The sequence below is a fragment of the Petaurus breviceps genome, unplaced genomic scaffold, assembly GCF_028583685.1.
Source record: "Petaurus breviceps papuanus isolate PSGF00001 unplaced genomic scaffold, PetGlider_PUasm1.0 490, whole genome shotgun sequence".
Lineage (NCBI taxonomy): Eukaryota > Metazoa > Chordata > Mammalia > Diprotodontia > Petauridae > Petaurus > Petaurus breviceps.
This window is the reverse complement of record NW_027186352.1, coordinates 1,912,898-1,936,175: the sequence shown is the minus strand read 5'-3', so window position 1 is coordinate 1,936,175 and position 23,278 is coordinate 1,912,898. Positions and strand designations below refer to the sequence as shown.

General features: G+C 44.9%; 1 protein-coding gene across 1 annotated transcript in view; it reads right to left on the bottom strand.

The window, feature by feature from the left end:
* Positions 1-23,278, bottom strand: part of STK32C (serine/threonine kinase 32C) — a 206,941-nt gene that overhangs the window by 93,040 nt on the left and 90,623 nt on the right. Inside the window, exon 2 of the mRNA XM_069101686.1 lies at positions 14,464-14,519. Coding sequence (XP_068957787.1) covers positions 14,464-14,519 — 56 coding nt within the window. The remainder of the gene's footprint in view (positions 1-14,463; positions 14,520-23,278) is intronic.

Sequence of the window (23,278 nt, the reverse complement as noted above, 5' to 3'; positions counted from 1 at the left end):
GAACCATGGAGAGGTCCTGGGTTCTTTGCCTTCCCCGTTTCATAGTCAGGCTTCCTTTTTTGAGTTAAAATTTTAGGCTGTTCAAAGGTTAGTGACTGTTAAAGTGGGCAGACTTTGCTAAGTATAAAACTCTCCTGGAAGGGTTTCCAGGGTATTCAAACTGCTCCTCTTTAAAACCTAAATTCCAATGTGGGTCCATATTATAGTTAAAGTTGAAGTGAACAAGTGGTCCTCTGCTACCCCGATGGGGTAAAACCGAGCCAAATTCTTGGACTCTGCCAGTGTGGTGTGAGCCCTTGAAAGATCTAGAGTTTCAGCTAGTGATGGATTAGCATGTCTTTTTCTGACATAGTCTAGCAACGTTCAAAGGTTCTCACCACCTGAGATATGGCTATTGATACCAAATGCCAAAATAACCCATGCAGCCTATCTTCTGAGTCACTTCTATCAGAAGGAAGAAGGTGGGGGGGGGCTGCACATCAAAGAAATAAGGGATATTTTGAGGGGCACAGAATGACTGCAGCTAAACAATGTGGTTGAGATAGAAACAAGACTGAAACATCTGGGGCTGGGGCTAGAAGGAGGCAGATGAGATTTTCAGCTTCTTGAGGAATTCCATCCATAGAATTAAGAAGCCCCATGAATCTGGGGAAAATCCATCATTATTCTCTCTCACTCATCTCTAGCTGACATTTAGCATTTTCTTCAATTACATTTTTTTTTAAATTCTTAGAAAAGTTCTATGAACTACTTCAGCCTACCAAAGGGGTCCAGGTCACAAAAAGATGAAGAAGTCATCTCTAAAGGCCCTCTCTCCCATGCACAGCACCCTTATTTCAGCTCAATGTCCAGCACTTTCCTCAATTACAGTTGTAGAAATGACCTTATATGAAATGACCTTAACAGTGACCTGCTCTTCTATGATACCTCTGGCAGGTGATCACAGAGCCCTGCTTGAAGGTCAAGTGACCAGAAACTCCCAACCTCAGAGGCAGTTGGCTGCATAGATGGACAGTTCTCATTCTTAAAAAAGTCTTCCTTCTGTTGATATGACTTCTTCACCCTGATCTCCTCAGCACACCTCCCTGCAGCTTTCCCCCATTTCTCCTAGTTCTGTATTCTATCAGAGGCAGCTGGCTGCATAGATGGACACTTCTCATTCTTTTTTTTCTTTTTTTTAAAAGCAATAGGGGTTAAGTAACTTGCTCAAGGTTACACGGCCAGTTATTTCTGGGTGTGGTGCTGAGTATCTGAGCCCGGATTTGGTCCAGGTCATCCCGACACTGGAGCCGGTGCTCTTACTCGCTGAGCCACCTGGCCGCCCCTAAGCAATTGGGGTTAAGTAACTTGCTCAAGGTTACACAGCCAGGTGTTTCTGGGTGGGTGCTAAGCGTCTGAGCCCGGGATTCGATCTCCAGGTCTTCTCAACACTGGAGCCGGTGCTCTTACTCGCTGTGCTACCTGGCCGCCCAACAGTTCTCATTCTTAAAAAAGAGTCTTCCTTCTGTTGATATGACTTCTTCACCCTGATCTCCTCAGCACGCCGCCCTGCAGCTTTCCCCCATTTCTCCTAGTTCTGTGCTCTATCTCTCTTCTGTGTGACAACCCTTCACATTCTTGAATGAAGCCATCACATGCACCTTATTGTTTCTCTTATCCGGGCTGAACATCCCAATTCCTTTGATGGAGCATCATATGGCAGAGTTTGAAGTCCTCTTGCCGTCCTGACTGCTCTCATCTGGAAATCTCCAACTTGTCAATGTCCTCCTCGAAAGGACAATAGCAGGGCAGCCAGGTGGCACAGTGAATCTAGCACCGGCCCTGGAGTCGGGAGGACCTGAATTGAATTCCGGCCTCAGACATTTAATACTTACTAGATGTGACCTTGGGCAAGTCACTTAACCCCAATTACCCTCCAAAAAGAAAAGAAAATGAAAAAAAGGAAAGGACAATAGCAGTGGCAACAAAATGGCATTTATAGAGCACGTTTGTGTCTGCAAAGAGTTTTACCAACATTAAGGAAACATCTCTCATGAGGGATGGCATCATGCACAAACAGAAAGCTTCCATCTGTATGGATAGGCCTCTGAAACTCGTATCACCCACAGTACTGCACACAAGCCCAGCTGCCTCCTCTGATGCCTGAAATTACCTCTATTACTCACTCCTATATTAAGAAATAAGGAGGCACCTGCTAAAAAAATAATAAAGCAACGTTCAAACTGCTTAAGTACCTATGGTATATAGAACCCTGTGCTGGACACCAGGGGGAGATACAGAGTTCAGATAAAACTTGGTCCCTGACCTCAGGGAGTGAACAGTCTGGCCGAAGGATAAGAAGAAACCTTACAATCAATCATTTTAGCTTCTACACATTAGAAGGAGGGGGACTTTCTGGGAAAGATGGCATCTGAGTTTATTTTTAACAGTCAGGTAAGAACTCAACACACAAAGGAGGGCATTTCATGCACAGGAAACAGGAGAGACACGTGTGGTTACATGTATTGCCATCAGAGAACAGAACCCAGTTGGACTGGTGCATAAAGTTCATTGAAAAGAATGATATGAAATAAGCCTGGAAAAATAGGGTGACATCAGATGGGAGGTGCTTGGGTACCAGGCAAAAAAAGACTCTTCTAGGCAGATGAAAGGTGGCCCATTTGGGGCAAAAATGGTATCTGTCAGATCCACGCATAAAACACGTTATTTCACTGTGAATTGAGATTGAGATTGAGATGAGGAGAGTGAAATATACAAATCGGGAGAGAATTGCACATGAATCTTCTGGCAGTTTTTGGCTCCAGAAGGAAAAGAGCAGGGAAGCAGATAGCACAGAGATGCAGTGAGCTCCCCTACTGTTGGCTCAGTCCCTGGGGAAGTTAAGATTTGGTTAGCAGATGTGTCTGCCTTTACAGATAAAGTTTCATCACCATCTCACCTTGAATTTATTTCTCTGGCTAGCCAGTCTCTAATCCAGTAAGATCCTGAATGAACAGACCCAAAAGCTGGCTAAAGTTGTATAGTAGACGAAGCACTGACTTGGGGACAGATGATTTTGACCTGGGATCCTGCTCTATTACTTCCTATGGGTGGAAGGATGGGCAAGATGGTGATCCTGATGCCCCATTTCCTCACCTACCAAATGCCAGTATATATAATTCCTATATATTCACTATCTCATGTAAGGAAGGCAATCCATACATTTTTCAATTCTAGAAATGTGGATGGCCCCATTATTGGAGGGGGAAAGAGAAAGTGGTACAGAGAGAATGGATAAGTCTGAGAAGACACCAGAGTGAGGCCCTTGAGCAGCTTCGGTGGTGGGGAGAGAAAGGGACAAGAGACTGTGTGCTGAGAGGCAGAGGACGGGGCCCAGAAGGGGATGCAATGACATGACCTGGCCAGATGAAGTAGAAAGACTCAGGTGTGGAATGAGGACATGGGCAAAGCACCCTTCCCTTTCCTAACATCAATTCCACTTTATATCTACTCCAGTGAGACCTTTCCACATTCAAAACTTTGGTGACCTCCTTTATCAAATGAAAGGATCAGACTCAAGGTTATTTGAAATAATTAAATCATTCAGAGGAAAGAGAAACTTCAGAGGCCATCCTGTGAAGTACATATGTTAACAAGAATCCATTTACAACAACTTCAATGAACACTTATCTACCCATTTCTTGAAGAACTCTGTGGAAAGGGGAAAGGAACTCACTACCTAACACTACCCAGTCTACTCTAAAATAGTGCTCACTGTTCGTAGCCTTGTCCTTCCATCAAGACTAAACTGGACTCTGAAATTGCTCCCGTTGCTACATTCTGGGTCCAAGAACACATCTGGCCCCTTTTCTCTCGAAGGCCCTTCAACTACCCGAAGACAAGTATTCTGTCCTACCTAAGCCTACTCTTCTCCCTGATGAAACATTGCTTCCATACATCTCTGCATGGTGGGATCTCGTGGCCTTTCACCATCGTGGGCATTGTCCCCTGGACATTTTCCAGCTTTGCAATATTCAGCGTCACAGAAACTACTACCTCAGGTCAGTGTTTCCGCCATAGCTCATAGCCTGTCTCTCTTGCACAGCTCTTGTGTCCTGCTGTGAAAGGGAGTCTACCCAACGTATTGGAGGCCAGACTCACTTTCTCTGATTATCATAAGGATGCCAGTGGAACCTTCCAGCTCTCCACGCGTCATCTCTTATCAGCCATCCCATGTTCTGTTTCCATCACATATTGCCTGATGGCATTCAGCATTCTTCTTTAAAGTTCCTCCTTTCTTGTAAGTCATAGCCTGCTTACACCCACAATGTACCTCTCTATTGTCTTCTCTGGGGTCTTCATCTTCCATTCTTCAGAAGCTGCTGTTCCACACCTCACCAAAAATGTGGTGTTGACAACAAATGCTCCAGGAAAAATCCACACAATGCTCTCAGTGACTTCAGCTGACAGCCCTTCAGTCGAGGTCATAAGCCACGGCTTGCCCAGAATCACAGTTTTTTCATGGTTATCTTTAACTGTTGTCATTGTTGTCATATGTCCCCCAGCCACCTTGGCTAAACATGGAGTCACGGAATCACAGGAGTTTAGAGGCAGAAGGTGTGTCAGTGGCCATCTATCCCAACACGCTCGTGGACATTTATTAAGCACCTACTATGTACCAGGCACTGAGCTGGGAACCTTACAAATGTGGCCTCACAACAAGCTGAGGAGCTGCTCTGATTATGCTCATTGTCAAGAGGGAGCTTGAGGCTGAGCAAGGTCACACAGCGAGTGTCTGAAGCTCCTTCTGAGCTCGGCTCTTCCTGACGTGGCCCACACTCCTCCCACTGTGGCACCGGCTGCCTCCACGTGCACACAAGTCACCCCAGCGTAACAAGTGCCCACACTGGCCATCCAGCCTCTGCCTAAAGCCAGACGACCTTGTCTCAGGGTCAGCCTCATCCGCCTCTTGGCTTAGTCCCACTGGTGGCTCTTGGTTAGGCGGCTCCTTTGTAGCCAGACGGAGTCAGTGAAATCCCCCTTTCATAGAGGATCTCACATGCTGAAAGCTGCTGCCATGTAACCCTGCAGGCTTTTCTTCTTTGGGTTAAAATCCCCATTTCTTCAAATAGTCCTCACATGGCATAGTCTCCAGCCGCTTCACCATCTTGGTCTTTGTCCTCTGTATGCCTCAGCTCATCAATGTCCTTCTTAAACTAAGGTGCCCAGAAATGAGTCTATTACTCCAAGCAGGGTTGTAGCAGAGTGGAGCACATGGAACTGGCCGATCTCGAGTCCTGGAAGCTGTTGCCTCTCCATGCAGTCTGAGAAGCGATCGACTCTTTTGACTGCCAATCATGTTGCTGCCACATATTGACCCTTTCCTCCCCTCAAGCCCCAGATCTTTCTCAGAACACCTGCTCTCCAGCCATTCTCTTAATTCACCATATTGGACTTTGCTTAGTCCTCTAGCCTTTCCAAATCCTCTGGAATCCTGCCTCAGTCTTCCACGGGGTGAGCTCTCCCTCCCAGGTTGGGGTCATCAGGAAATATGATGATGCTTCATCCAAGCTGAAGAAAAAGTTCAGCAGCAGAGGGAAAATATAGTTCCATGTGCTATACTGCACTGGAGACCTTCAGTGACATTTAGCCATTAACGACTCTTTGAGGCCTGTCACCCAATCAGTTATTTGCCCATCTGATTGTACCTAACAGGGCTTTGACACACACCTGCATCACTGCAGAGAATGTGGGAACCGGGCATCTGGAAGAAGACATTATTGGTTCATCACCCATTTAAGTAAGAGCAGACTCTCCCCTTGGTTCATTAGAGAGCTCTATCTGAGACTTTCAAACCACCTTACTGGGACAGTCTCACTCCAGTGGCACCAGAAGCATTGGGACCATTCAGCAAGTTGGCCACAGAGGAGCCACTTCCTCCTCCCCTGAACCCCCTCTAAGCCCTGTGGCTTTGAGAAATGGACTTCAGGGTTTAGTCTTTGTCCTTTTGAGTTCTAGGAGCAGGAAGCAGAGGCCCTGACCTGGAAGCTTGCTCTACAGTGACTGTGGAGCCCAAGATTCCAGATTCCAGTCCATGTAGTGTAGCAGGGAAGTCCTAAGAAGCCAGTGTCCTGGGACACAAGGCAGTGGGGAGTTTTGGGCTGTAGTTTAGTAAGACTCGTGTTATTGAGCAATTACGCTGAACTGTGAACCTAATTCCCCTTCTCTCCCCAGAGACCAAGAGAAGGGGGGGGGCCTATGTCCTGCAGGGGTTGGGAGGAGGAATGTTTGTATAAACTAATCTCACTGTCAAATTGTTAAATGAAGTTGCCTGGACCCCTAAAGTTGGGGGGATATAATCTGTGAGGATTTGAGCTAATGTCAGAGACTAAACACCTTCAAGCCCATTCAGGGTACTGGAGGACAGACTTAGGTCAAAGGGTAAGATGCTACAAGGGCCAGGGCAGTCCTTGTTATGTGTTTTATTGTCAGACCCATAGCTTTTCTTCTTCCCCCTAACAAGAGTGTCCGATTATTTATCAAAAGCTTTGCTAAAGATCCGCAGCAGCCCCCCCATCTGCTGGCTTGGAATACTGCTTTCTAAAAAAAGAAAGTGAAGTTAATACCGCAAGCCCTGTTCCTAATATAGCCATATTGTGATGATGTCATAATCACTATTTCCCTTTCTAGATATAAATTGACCATTTCTTTAATCTGTTCTAGAACCTTCCTAGGAAGAAGAACTAATGTTTGAATAGTGCCTACTCTTTGCCAAACGCTGTGCATTTAACAATTATTATCTCATTCGATCCTAACCACAACCTTAGCAGGATGGTGCTATTACTCTCCCATTTTACAGATGAGGAAACTGAGGCAGGTTAAGTGACTTGGCCAGAGTCACCCAGCTAGTAAGTGTCTGAGACTGGATTTGAACTCAGGTCTCCCTGACATGAGGCCAGGCATATTATGCACCCTACCATCTAGCACCCCACTGGCCCACAGTTTGCATACTCTGTCCTCCTCTTTTTATAAAAACTGGAACATTAGCTTCTCTCATTTCCCATGATCTTTCAAGTGTCCCAGAGCAGGACTTGTCAATAACATCTGTGCAGTCATTTGGTGACTGTGAAGGTAGCCCATCCTAACCATGTGCCTCAGTTTCTTCAGGGTCATCGGGCACTTCCTTTACTCCCTGTCACCTTACTTACCTCCGACGCCAGTTCCCTGTTGGTCATGCTTGCTCCTTCTCCTTGGCAGAGAAAATAGAAGCAAAACTCCAGCCGAGCCACTCAGACTCTCTCTGTGTCACTGTCCACCTCCGGCAAAAGACCTCTCACGTCTTTGCTCTTCCTTTTCCTCCCGATCTAGATTTTTTAGGAACCTAGACCTCTTTGGGTCCCAGCTTCTCTTACCAGCCTCTCTGCTCATTGTCTGCTCTCAATCTCGGGCGCTGATTTTTATAGGACTGTCATACTCTTAAAGTCATGCTCTGTTCCCTGGTCTGAGTCCACTTCGTGGGACATTTCTTTAAAACGCTGTTGGTTGGCGAGTCTCCTGTGCATCCACACCAGTGTCTTCCTAGAATTCCCATTTTACTCTTTGTGGGACTTGTTTGCTTTTGTCCTGAGAATTCCATTCTCCACGTTTCTCATTCCTGTGGTGGATGTTCATTTTAAACCATGGGACCTCATTTATATATTTCCTTTGCACCGTTTGAAAGCTTCTTCCCCCCAATTCAGGGTGCTTGTCACACTGTGTCCAGACCTCCTCTCCTCTGGCATCAATTCGCATCTCAAAGGGAGATGGGGTCATTTCCTCCCTAGGCTCCAATCAATTCCAACCCAGCTGCCAGGCCCTCCCTATTAGTGAGACTGAGATCCAGAATAGAATTTGCCTTGTTCTCTCCACCTTGTGAAGGATGAAATTATCCCCAAGGCAAGTCAAGAAGCTATTTGCTGCTCTGTTCTTGGCACAGAGAGAGATCCCGCAGATGTCCAGATGCTATTTGTGCCTCTGTCCCAGGCACGTGATACTTCCCAAACTCTCCCTCTATTTCCTTTTTCCATGCAGGTGGCCTACAATTTACCCCAATCACAAAATCACTCCTGTTTCTCCCTCCATTAACCTTCACCCAAATTTTTCCCTCGTGCTTCCCCTCCCCCTGGTTCCCAGACTTCCTCATGAACATCTCAGCTTAATATCCACAAGGACTCCACTTTCCACCCTCCTAATCCCAGTCTGGTTTCTTTAGTAGATGGTCTGTCCTTCCAGATGGATTTCCTCTGGCCAAATTCTTGGTCCATGTTACCTGCTTACTTCAGGGCTTCTGACCAGTCTTGGCTGCTGCCCAAATGTGGCCTCTGTGTGTAGACATCCTGGAGGTCACACACTTTGCTACAGACTCCTTTCTTCCTGTGTACTTTGGAGCATTCCAGCCACTATCCTGCTTCCTTCTCTGTCACTACTGATTATGCTTCCCAACTTGGGGAGGGGGAATGCAAGAGCAAGCTGCTCCCTCTCTCTTCCTTTTCACATAAAAGGATTTATGTTATGTTCCTCATGTGTTGTCAGGAAAATGTCTGCTTAGCCAGAATAGGTAATAGTCTAGTTAGCAATGAACAAAAAAGTTATCTTCTAGAAGTAAAGGATTGGGGCAGACTGGGGCAAACCCTTGTTCCCTTGGCTCCGACTAAGGCCATAATATTCAGGAAGGAGCACTCCCTAATGTCCCTGACTAAACAGACAGAAGGAGCAGCTTTGTGTTTATTTGTATGACAGGACCCTTTGATTCCCACTGTGGTCTGAAATATGACCAAGGCAAAAGAAATGGGCTAGCATTGTAAACTCAGTGCTTAGAGACCTGAGTTAGCCCAAAAGCACAAGGAGACCCTGGGCTGGTCGAGGACTCAGCTCCTAGTCCAGGTCAACAGCAAAGGGTTTCCCAGAGGGGCCAAGATTGCATAGTCAGTACACAGGGCCCCATGAAAGACCAGCAGCACAGGATACCCATGGCTAGTCTCAGACTCAGCCCCTGCTCAGGATTACAGACTCAGCCTTTAGAGGTCCCACTGAGGCCCAAAGTATATCATCAGAAGAATGACTAAATGAGAGAGAAAGAGAGAGAAAAAGAGAGAGAGAGAGAGAGAGAGAGAGAGAGAGAGAGAGAGAGAGAGAAACTTTTAGGAGGCCAAGGATGTGTAAGACAGGAAACCAGGAGAGGAGAATAATGCCAAAACTCCAACAAGTAAAGCCTTAAAGAAAAATACAGCTCAGATTCTAATATCAATTAGAATTCCTAAGAGAAAGAATATAAGAATTTAAATAATATTATAAATTAAAGGAGTGGGAGAAAAAAAGAATAGGAGAATATCAGAGCTAAGGAGACTTAGAAAGGTAATTTACAGTTTAGCATAAGAAATATAAAACCTTACCCAAGTAATTTGCTGTTGTTCAGTCATTTCAGTCACATATAATTCTCCATGGCCCGATTTGGGGCTTTCTTGGCAAAGATACTGGACTGTTTACCATTTCCTTCTCCAGCTCATTTTCCAGATGAGGAAACTGAGGAAAATAGGGTGAAGTCCAGAGTCACAGCTAGGAAGTGTCTGAGACTGGATTTGAAAGCAGGAAGATGAGTCTTTCTGACTCCAGGCCCAGAGTTCTGTGCACCCTCCAGCAACTCAAGTCATTGACTCTCTGAAAATTTGAATAGATGAAACAAGCTACTGACTTCATGAGACAATAAGAAATATTAAAGTCAAAAGATAGAGAATAATAGAAGAAAATGTAAGGTATTTCATAGTTTTTTAAACTGACGTGGAAAACAGATCAAGATGAAAAAATATAAGAATGACTAGGTGATCTGGGACACCTAGGTGATAGTGTCTAGAGTGCCAGGCCTGGAGTCAAAAGATCTGAATTCAAATCTGATATCAGAGATTTTATAGCTGTGGGACAGTCACTTAACCCTGCTTGCCTCAGTTTCCTCATCTATAAAACGAGCTGGAGAAGGAAATGGCAAATAACTCCAGCATATCTGACAAGAAAGCCCCAAATGGGGTCATGAAGAGTGGGACACAATTGAAACAATCAGACAGCAACAACAAAATGATGATTAGAAAGCTATTAGAAAAAAAAATCACCAAAAAAAACCTTCCTGGATGTCTTAGACCTAGGGGGCAAAGGGAAAACAGAAAGAATCTTCCATCACCTCCCCAAAGAGAAACCAAAATGAAAACTTCAGGAATAGACTAGTAACAGCACACAGCTCTCAGGGCAAAAAAAGACAGCGAATGGGTGGAAAGAAAGAGTTCAAACACTGAGGAAATTGTCTGGATCACACAAGATTTAGCTTCCATTACTACAAAGAAGCAGAGAGCTTGGAACAATGTTCCAAAAGACAAAAGTTAGAGGCTTACCAACAAGAATGACTCGTCCAGTAAAACTGAATGTAAAGGGGTTAGGGGATGAATAGAGGACTTTAATGAAATAGAGACCTTCCAAGCATCCTTGATGAAAAGCCCAGAACTAAGTAGAAACTTTGAGATACAAACATGGTACAAAGTAACTACAAGCTAACAATGAGGAAAGACATCATGGGGGGAAATGCTTTCCTTTTAATGGGGAGGAGGGAATCATGCAGACATCCCCTGAGAATCTCAATGTTAGCAGGGATCATAGAGAGAATAAAATAAAATGAGGGTCTGGGAGTGACTTGATTATGACAGAACAATCTTAAAAGGAGAATATGAGAATTGCTAGCATTTAAATACTACTTTAATGTTAGTGATACAATTAAATGTGTAAACATATCTACAGTGACAAAAATCACTTCTTTGATCCTTGAAGCTACCCTGTGATATGGGTGCCATTCTTATCACTATTTTACAGATAGGAAAACTGAGGCTAGGAGAGGTTAAGTGACTTGCCCAAGGCCACCCAACCAGTGAGTATCTGAGGTCAGATTTTGACTCAAGTTTTCCAGACTCCAGACGCAGCATTCTGTCCCTTGTTCTGCCTAGCTACCTCTAATCAGATGATGAAGAAGGGAAAGGAGAAATGTAGGTGAGGGAAGGAGAGGTGAGGAGGTCAGAGTGGGGAACTTATTGTGCCACATATTTGGAGGAGGAAGGGGCAGGAAGACAGCAGTGCTTGAGCCTTATCTTGAACCAACAGAGCACAAAGAAAGGAGAACTGAGGAAATGAGTGACACCAAACATAAACCTTGTAGAAATGGCTAATTTGGGAAGAGCTGAGGACTCTATTCAAGGCAAGACTCAGCTGCAATTCTAGCAGAGTGTCTCCCCCAGTGCTGACAGAGCCACTGGACTAGATGTGCAGAGTGAGATACCTGATGACGAGGGGCATTTGTTGCAGAGACTTTGTTTTCCTTTGGTTCTTCAAGAGAGTGTGTGGCGGGGGGGAGGGTTGGACAGATCCTTAACGATTGAAAATTTTACATTCAATTAAAAAAACATCCCTGAGCTCTTTGAGGACTAAAACTGTCTTTGATTTGGTCATTTTCCCCCCATTCCTCAGCACGGTGCTTGGCATATAGCCAATGCTTAAAAAGGAGTTTTCCATTTATTTCCATGCCTGTTACTATGTCTACTAGAAGATGAGAAATGTATGTTGAGCATGAGCAGCCAAGCTCAACAAGGCATCCATGGTCATCTTCCAGGCAGGACATTTGTGCCACCCTTTTAGGACTCTCTGTGGTTCCATTCTCATTATATGGAATCACTCTTCACACAGATGAGTTAGAAATTGCCCCCAGTAGTCCAGGTGCTGGGTGATAACCATTAAAGAGCTCAGCTGAATCAAGCACAATGGTGTCTGGGCTCTGGGGCACTCAGGCTTCCAGGCTCTCCATGGGCCAGGGCCTACAGCTTCAACCTAGATGGGGTGTGACAGGTGTGGCCACAAACTTCCCCCTCAAGTTTAATTTAGCTATGAAGAAATGAGCTCTCAGCATCAGATTACAGATGACCTTCTGCTATGGAAGCCAGGTGTTTTAAAGCAGAAATAATCCCAGTTGACATGCCACTAGCATTCTAAGTTTGGCACATTGCTGTCCTTACCTGATCTCAATTGGTTCCAACAACAATCCTATGAGAAAGATACTATAAGTAGTTAGATATGAGTTAGATGAGGAAACTGAGGCACAGAGTGGTTAAGGGCAGCTTCCCCTTGGCCATAGAGCTGAGTCATGGGCCAGGTTCTTCCCCAAGTCTTTCCTGCAGCCAAGGTCAGCTCTCTGTCCTTCATACTGTCTCTCAGTAGGAGATGACCCGCCATGGCTGAGCTTCTCCCCAGATTGTCCTGGTCTGGCCTTCCTCAGTACCTAAGTCATGATGCTAACCAATAGTGAGATGCCATCACGTCCTTTCCTCTGTCTGGGGAACATCAGGATGGGACATAGAGCCCAGCAAGCCCAGCTCAGCCTTGACTGACTCCAGGAAGTGCTCATGTCCCTCCAAGCTGTTGCTCTCATTTTCTTCATCCTCTCAGAACGATGGGAACTACACAAGTCCAGCTAGTTATGTCTCTTTGTGTTCAGGGAGATGATGGAATACCAGCCTGACAGTACTTGGTACAAAAATAGATTCTTCCTTCTAATGAATTCCTGCAGAAAGGCTTCCTGAGGTCTAATTGCCCCCAATCTTTCAATGATGCAACACAGCATCATTTTCAATACAATGAAATGAGAATAATTAACAGCGTTGAAGGGCCTTGGATATTGTGCCCCAGAAAAGAGCCTTGAAACTCAGCTTGGTCTAAAGGATGGAGAGGTGACCTTAAAGTCAGGAAGGTCTGGAGTCAAGTCCTCCGGGACCCATTCTGGCTATGTGACCCTGGGTAAATGCTCTCTGTCTCTGCTCCAGGCAGTCTCTGATACTCTAAGTGAAGAGAAGGGGGCGGTCTGCATTTGATACCAGGAATTTCTCAGTGGGAGCTCTTTAGACCAATGAAATCACAGATCCAGCTCCTTTTCCTAAAGGGTCTCATGTTCTCTGAGTTTCACTGTCCAGGCGATGGTAGAAAAGGAATTAAGCCAACTTGCATGTTGGTCCCATATCTCATGGCAATTATTCTTTCTGGCTAACAAATCCAATAAGAGCTCATATATAGCTCTAAAGTTTTCAGGGCCCTTTGCATGTGTTAGCTCTTTGGATCTTCACAACAACCTGTGATTATTATCCCCCTTTTACAAATCAGGGTGCTGAGGCCGGGAGAAGCTAAGTGATTTGGTGGGGGTGCCAATCTGGCAACGTCTAAGGCAGGATTCAGAGTCCTCCTGACTCCGAGTCTCATGCTCTAGCCACCGTACCGCCTAGCTGCCGCCTACTTGATCAGAGACCTGGAGAAGATGACAGATGACAAGAACGTTTTAAAGGCATGGTGGAAAGAAATCACGTCCACGAGGAAGTGATTAATTTACAACGGAACAGCCAAGATGCTTTACCCAGAGCAACTCTTAATGTTCTTGGGAGCTTATTAAGCCCTTTCTGAGCTATAATTAGCCCCAGTGTACAGACTCTGAGGCCTCAAGGAGGAAGTGGGCTTGGCCAAGAGAGAACAACCACAAGCCCCAAGAAGCAGATCCCATCCCAGACTCTAAGAGGGAAACCAAGGAAATAATAAGAGATGATTCATTGCATGCAAAGAAGCAGAGAGTCGGCGAGCATCTGTGGGCTTTTCTCTGCCTTTTGTCTGCAGCACTCGCTGGGTCGGCCACCAATCTGGGCTGTTTAACCATTGGCTCAGCGAACACAACAGTTCTGAGCCCCAAGTCATGCCCACAAGCACTGCCCCTTGACCACAGAGGAAGACCTTCCTTTCCCCCACGGCCCAGAAAGGTCTGGTCTAAAGCTCCAGACTTCCAGCATTGATACAGTCAGCAGAGCTGTTCAAACCCAGGGAAGGGATGACCTCATTTCAATGTGGCTGCTGAGCAAGGCAACGTTAGTCTATTATGGAGAGAGCTCTGCTCTGTCCATTGTAACCTGCCTCCAAGAATTAGCAGTGTCGAATACACTGTCTGCACAGATGGAGATTATCAGAAATCCTGTTCACCAAAACCGTGAGCTGAATCTGCTGGCTCTCTGTTTTAACTTGCTCCAAGTCTACTAGAGCCATCATGGGCTTCTGCTACCCCAGGAGATTTGCATTCTTGTCCAGACTCCCTGAACAGGAGAAGGGGGAGTCATGAAATATTCATCAGTAATAATGAGAGGTTCTTCTCCCAGCCATAGTTCCAATATCATGTACCACTGAGTGATGTTTCAGGGGACACAAAAATATAGGAAATGGACAGGAGGTCACTACAAATCCCTTCTGAGTGGACCACCTTATGGTCTTTGCTATGTCAGAGAAAAAAATCATTCAGGACATCTTGGTTGGTTAAAAAAGGGGATCCCCAGAATAGACTCTCATTACCATTGGAGCCCGTTGCCTCCACTCCAAGGGAGCCAGCTGTCTTACCTTCCCAAAGCTCCCCTTGCCAATTGCTCGGAGGATCTGGAAGTGGTCAAAGTTCACTGAAAAACAAAAGCAAAGGCATTTAGTCAGATTTAAAGAGTCCCTCCAAATATTGACTGTCTTCTTTCTAAAGAATCGAAATACTTGAACCAGTCATCTACTTTTTCCCCCATCAACAACTCTATACCCCAGAGCACTTTTGCTGACAAAGGGCTGATGTGCTCAAAGATGTTCTATCCCAATGCATGAGTCCAGCCAAAATTCTGACAGTCTGTTTTTATCTAGGCAGTAGACTGACTCAAGACTAAATTACAAAATTTCCAGGCAACTTGGTGGCCTGAATGGAGGCAGACCACTAAGCTTCCAAATACCTACCTCAGCAAAAGCCTTCAAATAACATCAGGTTTGAATAATGATCAAGAAATCCAATTAGAAACCATAGTAAGTGAATTCTTACATCTACAGAACTATATAAAATATCAACCAGAAGTCCACCAGCAAAAGGAAAGGGGGCCATGAACAGTGCCAATGCAGGGTAACTGCAGAGCCAGAGCCTGACACATGTAGCCTCTAAGACTCCAGACAAAGGCAGTAAGAGTAGAGGCTTCCCCTGAGGAAGCTCTAGGGTGTTTGCGAACCCAAAGGGCAGGCCATGTAAGCTATCAGGAAGACATCAACAAGCATAGCCCAAATGCCTAGCACTCTTCCCAGAGATGCCAGAGAAGATCTGGAAGATCCACGGATCACCAACCCCAGGAGGCGGAGGTCAACCCAAGAACCCAGATAAGCCAAGGTGACACCAAACAGAATTAACTGTCCCATCTCAAAGTACAGCAGACTGACCCTGGAAAAGCCTGAGTGCCTGAAGACAACATCAACCAGTACGAAAAACGAATAGGGTAAATACAGAGAGGCTCCAAAATCAAAATTAAAAGTAGAAAACAAACAAAAAAAAACAAACTAAAAGAATTTCCCACTACACAAACACCTAGAAGAAATGAAAGAAGAAATAATAAATTAAATAAAAGGCACAGGGAAAGAATGGAGAAAAGAAAATTCGTTCAGAAAGTGGAAAACATTACCCAAGTAATGGACTCCCGAAGAATTAGACAAGACCAATGGTAAATTAATGATTCCATAAAATGGAAACAGATATTAAAACAAAATCGAAGGACTGATAAAATGGAAGAAAATATATGTGCCATAAAGAAAACAGCTGCTCTCGTAAATAGGTCAAGGAGAGATCATTTGAGAATGATTAGATTCCCTGAAAAACATACTTTAAAAGTCTAGCCACCATATTTCAAAAAAAATCATAAATGAATACTGCCCAGATTGATTAGAACCAGATAGCAGTCAAGATAAAAGGACTGTACCAATCACATACTGAAAGATACCCCAAGTGGGGTAAGTAGGTGATACATTGTATAGAGTCTGGGACTTGGAGACAAGAAGACCTCAGGCACTGACTAGTTATGTGACCAAGTTCAGACATTAACCAACAAGCCACTTAATTTCAACCCCAGTTGACCATCTGAAAAATGGTGATAATAATATAACCTACCTCGCAGAGTTATGTAAAGATCAAATGAGGTGATACATACAAAGCACTTTGTAACCCTTAAAGTAATAAACACTAGCTATTATTGTTATTATTATTACAAATAGTAATAATAAAAGGAAAGGTCTTGGGAATGTTATAGCAAAAATTCTAAATATCCACATCAATGAAAAACTGCTACACACATCCATAAAAGAGGTCAAAGACCAAGGAAACAATGTTAAGATAACTCAAGACACAGAAGCTTCATCTGTGAAGAGGGGAGCTTGGAAAGACAATACTACAAAAGGCAAGAGATGTGGGCTTAGAACCAAAAATAATCTCATTTGCAAAGCTGACAATTTCATTTGTGAACCCTTTGTTGTCGTTTAGTCATTTTCCAGTGGTGCCTGACTCTTCATGAACTAATTTGGGGTTTTCTTGGCAAGGATGCTGGAGGGGGTTGCTATTTCCTTCTCCCTTGCTATTTTACAGATGAGGAAATTGACACAAACAGAATAAAATTATTTACCCAGGGCCATGTAGCTTGTAAGCACCTGGGGCCAGGTTTGAACTCATGAAGGTGAGTTTCCCTGACTCCAGGCCCAGTATTCTATTGACTACACTACCAACTACTCCCAAACAACCCTACATGGGGATCTTTAGTGGAATAGGGGACTTTCAAGCTTTTCTGGTGAAAAGACCATAGCTGACTTAGATCTTTGAAATGAAATAGTTATGGGGAAAATAAGAGAGTTATTGAAACTTTTTTAATGCACAGAAGAAAATAGAAAGAAGTTTGAAAGGAAGCACAAACCAGCAGGACAATTGTGAAACTCACGTGTGGAATTTATTATAAACTTTAAAAAAAGCAAATGGTATGAAGTGAAAATCCATGGTCTCCTACGTTATCCTGTTTTGTGTTCTGTTGTGTATATTAGTGTGTGTGTGTGTGTGAGTTCAGAAAAAGAATCAATTTTTTTTAAAGATGACAGATGTTAATAGCAAGGAGAACTACTTGCATATTCATAAGTTGCACAGTTTCTAGATCTTTTCAGAAAGATAATTGTTTGTCAACTCTATTATTCACATTTCATATTTTCGTATAGGGGCCAACATGTGAAAATATTCCCCTTACTCCAAGATATATAGTGGTAAAAAATCAAATTTATGTTCACTAATTGATGAGCATTAATAAATAATTGAGTTTGAATGTCAAAGACCTTAGCTTCCTAAATAACATACAGGGGGTCCTTAACTTGAAGTCTGTACACTTTTTTGTATACTTATATACACATGAACTAGATAGATAGATAGAAGGATGGATGGATGGATGGATGGATGGATGGATGGATGGATGGATTCAATCTAATTGGTTTTTCTTATAATTCTATTCTAAATTTATTTTTATGTATTCACAAACATGCTTCTGAGGTGTCCATAGGTTTCTCCAGAGATGGCAAAGGGGTCCATTATACAGAAAAAAGGTTAAATGACCCCTGAACAAAGCATGAGATGGTAAAATAAAGGGATAAGAAACACAGACATTGACTCCTTTTCACTTTTTTCTGGGGGGGGGGAGAGGACAGGGCAATTGGGGTTAAGTGACTTGCCTAAGGTCACAGGGCTAGTAAGTGTTAAGTGTCTGAGACCGGATTTGAACTCAGATCCTCCTGACTTCAGGGCTGGTGCTCTATTTACTGCCACACCTAGCCGCCCCTACTGACTCCTTTTCAAGACAAACAAAAGGGCCTCCTGAGAACTGAGAATGGCCCTCAGTCTCCTGAGGATGCTTAGCCCAGTGCAAGTAGTTACTGGGTTAGAAGATAACACTCTTGGGGTGGCTAGGTGGCACAGTGAATAGAGCACCAGTCCTGGGGTCAGGAGGACCTGAGTTCAAATGCAGTTTCAGACACTTAACACAAAAACTAGCTGTGGGACCTTGGGCAAGTCATTTAACCCTAATTGCCCTACCTTTCCCCCTCCAAAAAGCAAGAAGAAGAAAGAAGGAGGAAGAGGAGGAGGAGGAGAATAAGGAGAATGAGGAGAATAAGGAGAAGGAGGAGAAAGAGGAGGAGAAGAAGAAGAAGAAGAAGAAGAAGAAGAAGAAGAAGAAGAAGAAGAAGAAGAAGAAGAAGAAGAAGAAGAAGAAGAAAGAAGAAGAAGAAGAAGAAGAAGAAGAAGAAGAAAGAAGAAGAAGAAGAAGAAGAAGAAGAAGAAGAAGAAGAAAAGAAGAAGAAGAAGAAGAAGAAGAAGAAGAAGAAGAAGAAGAAGAAGAAGAAGAAGAAGAAGAAGAAGAAGAAGAAGAAGAAGAAGAAGAAGAAGAAGAAGAAAGAAGAAGAAGAAGACATTCTTTAGTGCTTGGTCTCACCCAACACTCAAACTATCTGCTCCAGCACTCAGACAGGTCACCAAACATTCCACCATTGTCTTGGGATTCTGGGAGAAGAACCAGGGTGGGGCCAAGAGAGGATCTGAAAGGATCACACCAAGTATAAATGACATGAAACAAGACAAAGCAATGGACCTGTTTCACGGGGCAGAGAAGCAGGTGGCTCTGATCCCACTTCTGACCCTCCCCAGCCCTTGGACAACCTCTAGGGTCGGCATAAAAACTGGAATTCATTATTTTGGTTGTTTTTTCCCAGAGAACCATGTTGACACCCCCTTTGAAATGACAGCTTTCCCTGCTGCCGCAGCTCCGGTAACAAAGAGGCTAACGCAGGACACTCTCCTGGGGCAGGCTCAGTGGGGTTTGCAGAGGGCTCACTCTCCCATGTCGCAGACGCATTTTTAAGCTGAGTCAGTAAGTTGGACGAGCAAAGGGAAAGAGTTGTTTGTTTGCTGCTGTTATTGTTTTTAGAATGTCAGTGTACTTTTTTTCTATGATCTTATATAGAGTTCATTTCTCATGTCCCTTTCTACATGCCCCCTTACTCCCTATGCCCAATGCTTCTGGGGTCTCTGACCTGGGTAGGGGGTGTCAATAGAGAGGGCCCTATATATGATCGATGGATGGGCCCAAGGCCGAAGCCCATGACTCAGACCCCACTCCTCCTGGATATCTGACCTCTTGAGCCCAGAGATATTGGACCTGTGTTCTTCAGACTCTGATCCTCTCATCCCTTTATCCGACCTTCAAGATTCTGTCCTCTCTGTAGATGATGTCCACTTGCTTCTTCTTCCCTCCCTGACTTTCCTGGATCCTGCCAGTCACTCGTGGTTAGCTTTTCTGCTAGCTTTGGCCATCTCTGGCCTGTGCTGGTCACCCCATCCATGGTCCATGTTAGGAACCCTTCTGTTTCTGAGGTATTTTCTCCTGAAAAGGCAACTTTTCTGACCTGGCCCACGTGTCCTATACGTCCTTGTTCTAGTTAGTTCACCCACAGAGGAGTCCCTCCTGACTCCCATGGGATATTGGGGAAGGGTGAGAGATGGCCACAAATACCAACAGATGCCAGACCTTCACCTTCCAGGAGGTCAAATTCACAATGCATCAGAATGTAGACACTTCGGAGGCCTAAGACAGAAAATCTCAGAGAGACTCCAGACCCTTCCTTTCTCCCGTGGGCTTCGCTCTAGGTCCAACTGAGTATGTCCAAGAAGGAGTATGTGTCCAGTCCAATTAACTACAAAATTCAAAATATCTGGAGGGCAATGTACCAAGTCACACTCAGAACTGCTATAGACACTATTGCAAAGTACCTTTTAAAGATATAAAGAAGGACAAACAAGTGGACAGAGAGTTGTTACTCATAGTTGGGCCTCAGATTCTAGCCAAGTTTGAAGCCCTTTTCATGAGCCCCCCAATTTCTGAAGAGAAAGCTTTGGGTAGAGCTGTGAAGGAGATCTTCTCCCTACCAGCTGGGAGAGCCTCGGAAACATGTTCCAGGCTTGACTGAAACCCAGTTTACATTAAAAAAAACAAAACAAAACAAAACACTACTCTCTTCATTAATTTATAGATTTGGTGCTACACCCATTCAAATTTCAAAGGAATAATTAAAAAAGGGGGTTAAATTGTTTTTTGGGAGAACAAAAGGTCCAGAACCTCAAAGTGGGAGAACAAGAGAAGAACTGTATCCCTGCACATCAGTTTATAGGATAAAACAGGAATCCTTAATACTACTGATTCATTCAGCTGAAATGGAGAAGAGGAATTTGATGGCACAGCCTCCCCCCGCCAGGCACTGGAGAGCAGCTGTAAGCAGTGAAGTTCAGTAGGCAGTGTTTCCTAAACCTAGAAGGCCGGCAGAGGCAGGGAGCCTCTCCCTACACAGCAAGGACAGCAGGGACTCTGGTGGGAAGGAGACGCTGGCCATTCTGCACACCACAATCAGCTCGACGCTGAGGAACGAGGAAGGGCTTTGACTGGGGGAAAGGGGGTTTGGCTAAGGAGGCCAAGACAAGGAAGAAAAGGGCAGCCATCTTCCTAGAGATCTCCCATATGCAGAAGGAGCAGACCGAAGACAGCCAGGCCCTGATGACCCTGTTCTGTCACATGGGGTGTTCGCTCATCTAACTATGGAAGGTGCTGGGATTCATCTTAGCCATTCTTTTCTTCATTTTGAGTTCCAAATTCTCTCCCTCCCATTCCTCTCGAATCCACAGAAGGCAAACTAGGTGACAGTGATTCTATATGTAAAATCATGCAAAACCTATTTCCATATTAGCTGTATCACACACACACACACACACACACACACAGAAAAATAAAGAAAGTGAGAAAATTGCTTCAATGATACTTTGCACTCAGAGTTCATCAGTTTCTTCTCTGGAGGTGGACAGCTTTTTTATCATGAAGCCTTTGGAATTGTCTTGGATAATTGATATACCTTCATTTTTAAATGAGTAAGCTTATAATTTTTAAAAATATATATGCAATTTTAAATAAATATGCAACCTGAATATTTAAGGCCTCCCCATTTTTAAACCAGATCCAGTCCCCTTCCCAGTTACAGACGGCGGGGGGACTCTTCCAAAAGGAGTTACCTGTGGGAGTTGTAGTGGAGATCAAAGGTTACAAAGGGGGTCTTTCTCCCTCTTCCCAGCCCCAACAGTCTTCTGAGCACCTCTGGGGGGCTTGAGCTGTGTGGAAGTGGAAGGGAGGCAGGCATGGTAGGGTCAGACTGAGCCTGGGATGTGGCAGAAGCTGGGCTGACAGGAGACTCCCAGGAAGGGAGGATGTGTGTCCACTGAGAGCACCCTAAGAACTTTCTTCTGACCACTGGCCATTGGAGGACCATGTTCTGCATGGGAGAAGGTTCTCTGTGCATCCCTGCTCCAGTGAGAGGACAACCCAGCCTCTCTACCTGACAAAAATTCTATTAGAACCTAAGTTCTCTGAGGGCAGGGGCAGACTCCCTTCTATCTCTGTGTCCTTGGGGTCATAGTAGATGCTGCATGTTGGTGATGGATTGCTCAGTTGTCGAAAACCTCCAGGTTCCTTGTGTGGCTGACCCCAGCTAAGAAGAGTCTCTTGGCCCTTTCTGGGTTGGGAGAACGGACTGCCCTCTGAGCCAACAGCTAGAATTGTAAGTTTTACTTTTCCCCTGAAAGACATGGGGATTTTTATTTGTATTGTCTGATAAACAGCTCATCCCACCTCCGCCTTAGTCATACAGACTGTGGAGGAGAGAAGGGAGGGGTGCAGCCCCAGCAGGGAGACAAAGGGTTCCCAAATAAGGAACCACTTTCTTGCTGCCTCCCAAATTACTCCCAAAGAGGGGTGGGATGCACTGAATTCACCACTTATGTCGTCTTGCTCACTCTTCCCATCTGCGGTGTGATCTCAACAACCTCACACAATTCCATGACTTTGTGATTGAGAATCACACAGCTGGACAGGCCCAAGGTCTGAAGGAAAGGCAGCTGTAGAAGTCTGGACCTGAGGTCAGGAGAGCCATGGGTTTGGCTCCCAGCTCCAGCACTTACTAGGGATGGGGCAAGGCACTTAGTATTCCTGGATTCCATTTTTCCACCCATGAAATGGGAATAATAACGACTGTGGTGGCAGCCTGGCATGATTATGGAAAGTACTGAACAGAAGACTATGAACCCTGGCCCTGATCTCTAGCCACCTGCCACACTGCCTGTCCACGAATTTCAATAAGAAGTGGAGATGGGTGTGACAGTCATCAGATGGGCAGATGGGCAGTGGGTCAGGGAGGCAGCAGCTGCTGCTCCTCTCTCCCTCTGAGGTGGTCTTTAGGTGGTTTGTAAGAGCTGGAGAAGCCAGTTTCTGGGTGAATATTAGCTTGACCCTTTATCATCACACATGAGTTAAGGGTTAAGACAGGAAGGAGAATCAGCAGGACCTCTGGGTTCCAAGGCAGGCCAAGTCTGGGGGAGCCTTTTTCTGTAGTTGGCTTACCCTGTGCACCTGCACATCTGTATCCCATGTGACTCAAGGGACAGGGTGCTGGCACAGTGGGTGCTCTCTGCAGCTGGCAGTCGAGCACAAAACACACCTCAGTGCTGACCCAGATCAGCAGCACCAGTTCAGAGACAGGCACCTCGTCAGCTCTCCCTTCTGTTCCCAGGTATGCTGGTTCCAGAGGTCCAGAAGCCTGGTAGCCAGAGGGCATAGGACCCCAACAACACGTTCCATTGGACACATAATACTTTGAACTACTGATGTCCATTTCCCAGAGAAGCCCAGCCTTCCTAGCTCTAAGATTCATGAGAAAGTTTGCTGAAAACTGACTGTGACAGGAAATCTCTTTTGAAGACTAAGAAACTGGTGGCAGCTATTTCTGAAATTCCATCATGCTTCAAAAACTGTATAAAGGAGGGAATGTCACAGAATAATGTGTAAGATGGATGAAGCCAGTGGATATTAGGAAGTGGGGCCAGGGATGCACAAAGCCAAACCTGAATTTTGCAGGTTTTTTTTTCCCTAGAAATGTTCTGCCTTTGTCACAGAGCCAAAATACCAATGGTCAGTTTGTACTCTCTCCCCAAATTGCTTCTGGTGATGTCACCCCGTCCTGGGGAGGCCCAAGAAGATGCTATGCTTGCAGACAGAACACAAGAATGTGACTGTCCTCTTGGGTTGTGGGAGCACAGCCTCCTGGAACATTTGGGATGTGAAACCAGGCAGAAATAAGAAAATGCTAGGAGGCTTTAGCTGGAATAATAATAGTAACAAGGGAGCATGTTCCTGTGGCATTGTACAGACGTAAAGTACTTTCAGATGGAAAAAATACACACATGCATGCACACACATAAACACATCACACACATGCATGCACACACATAAACACATCACACATACAC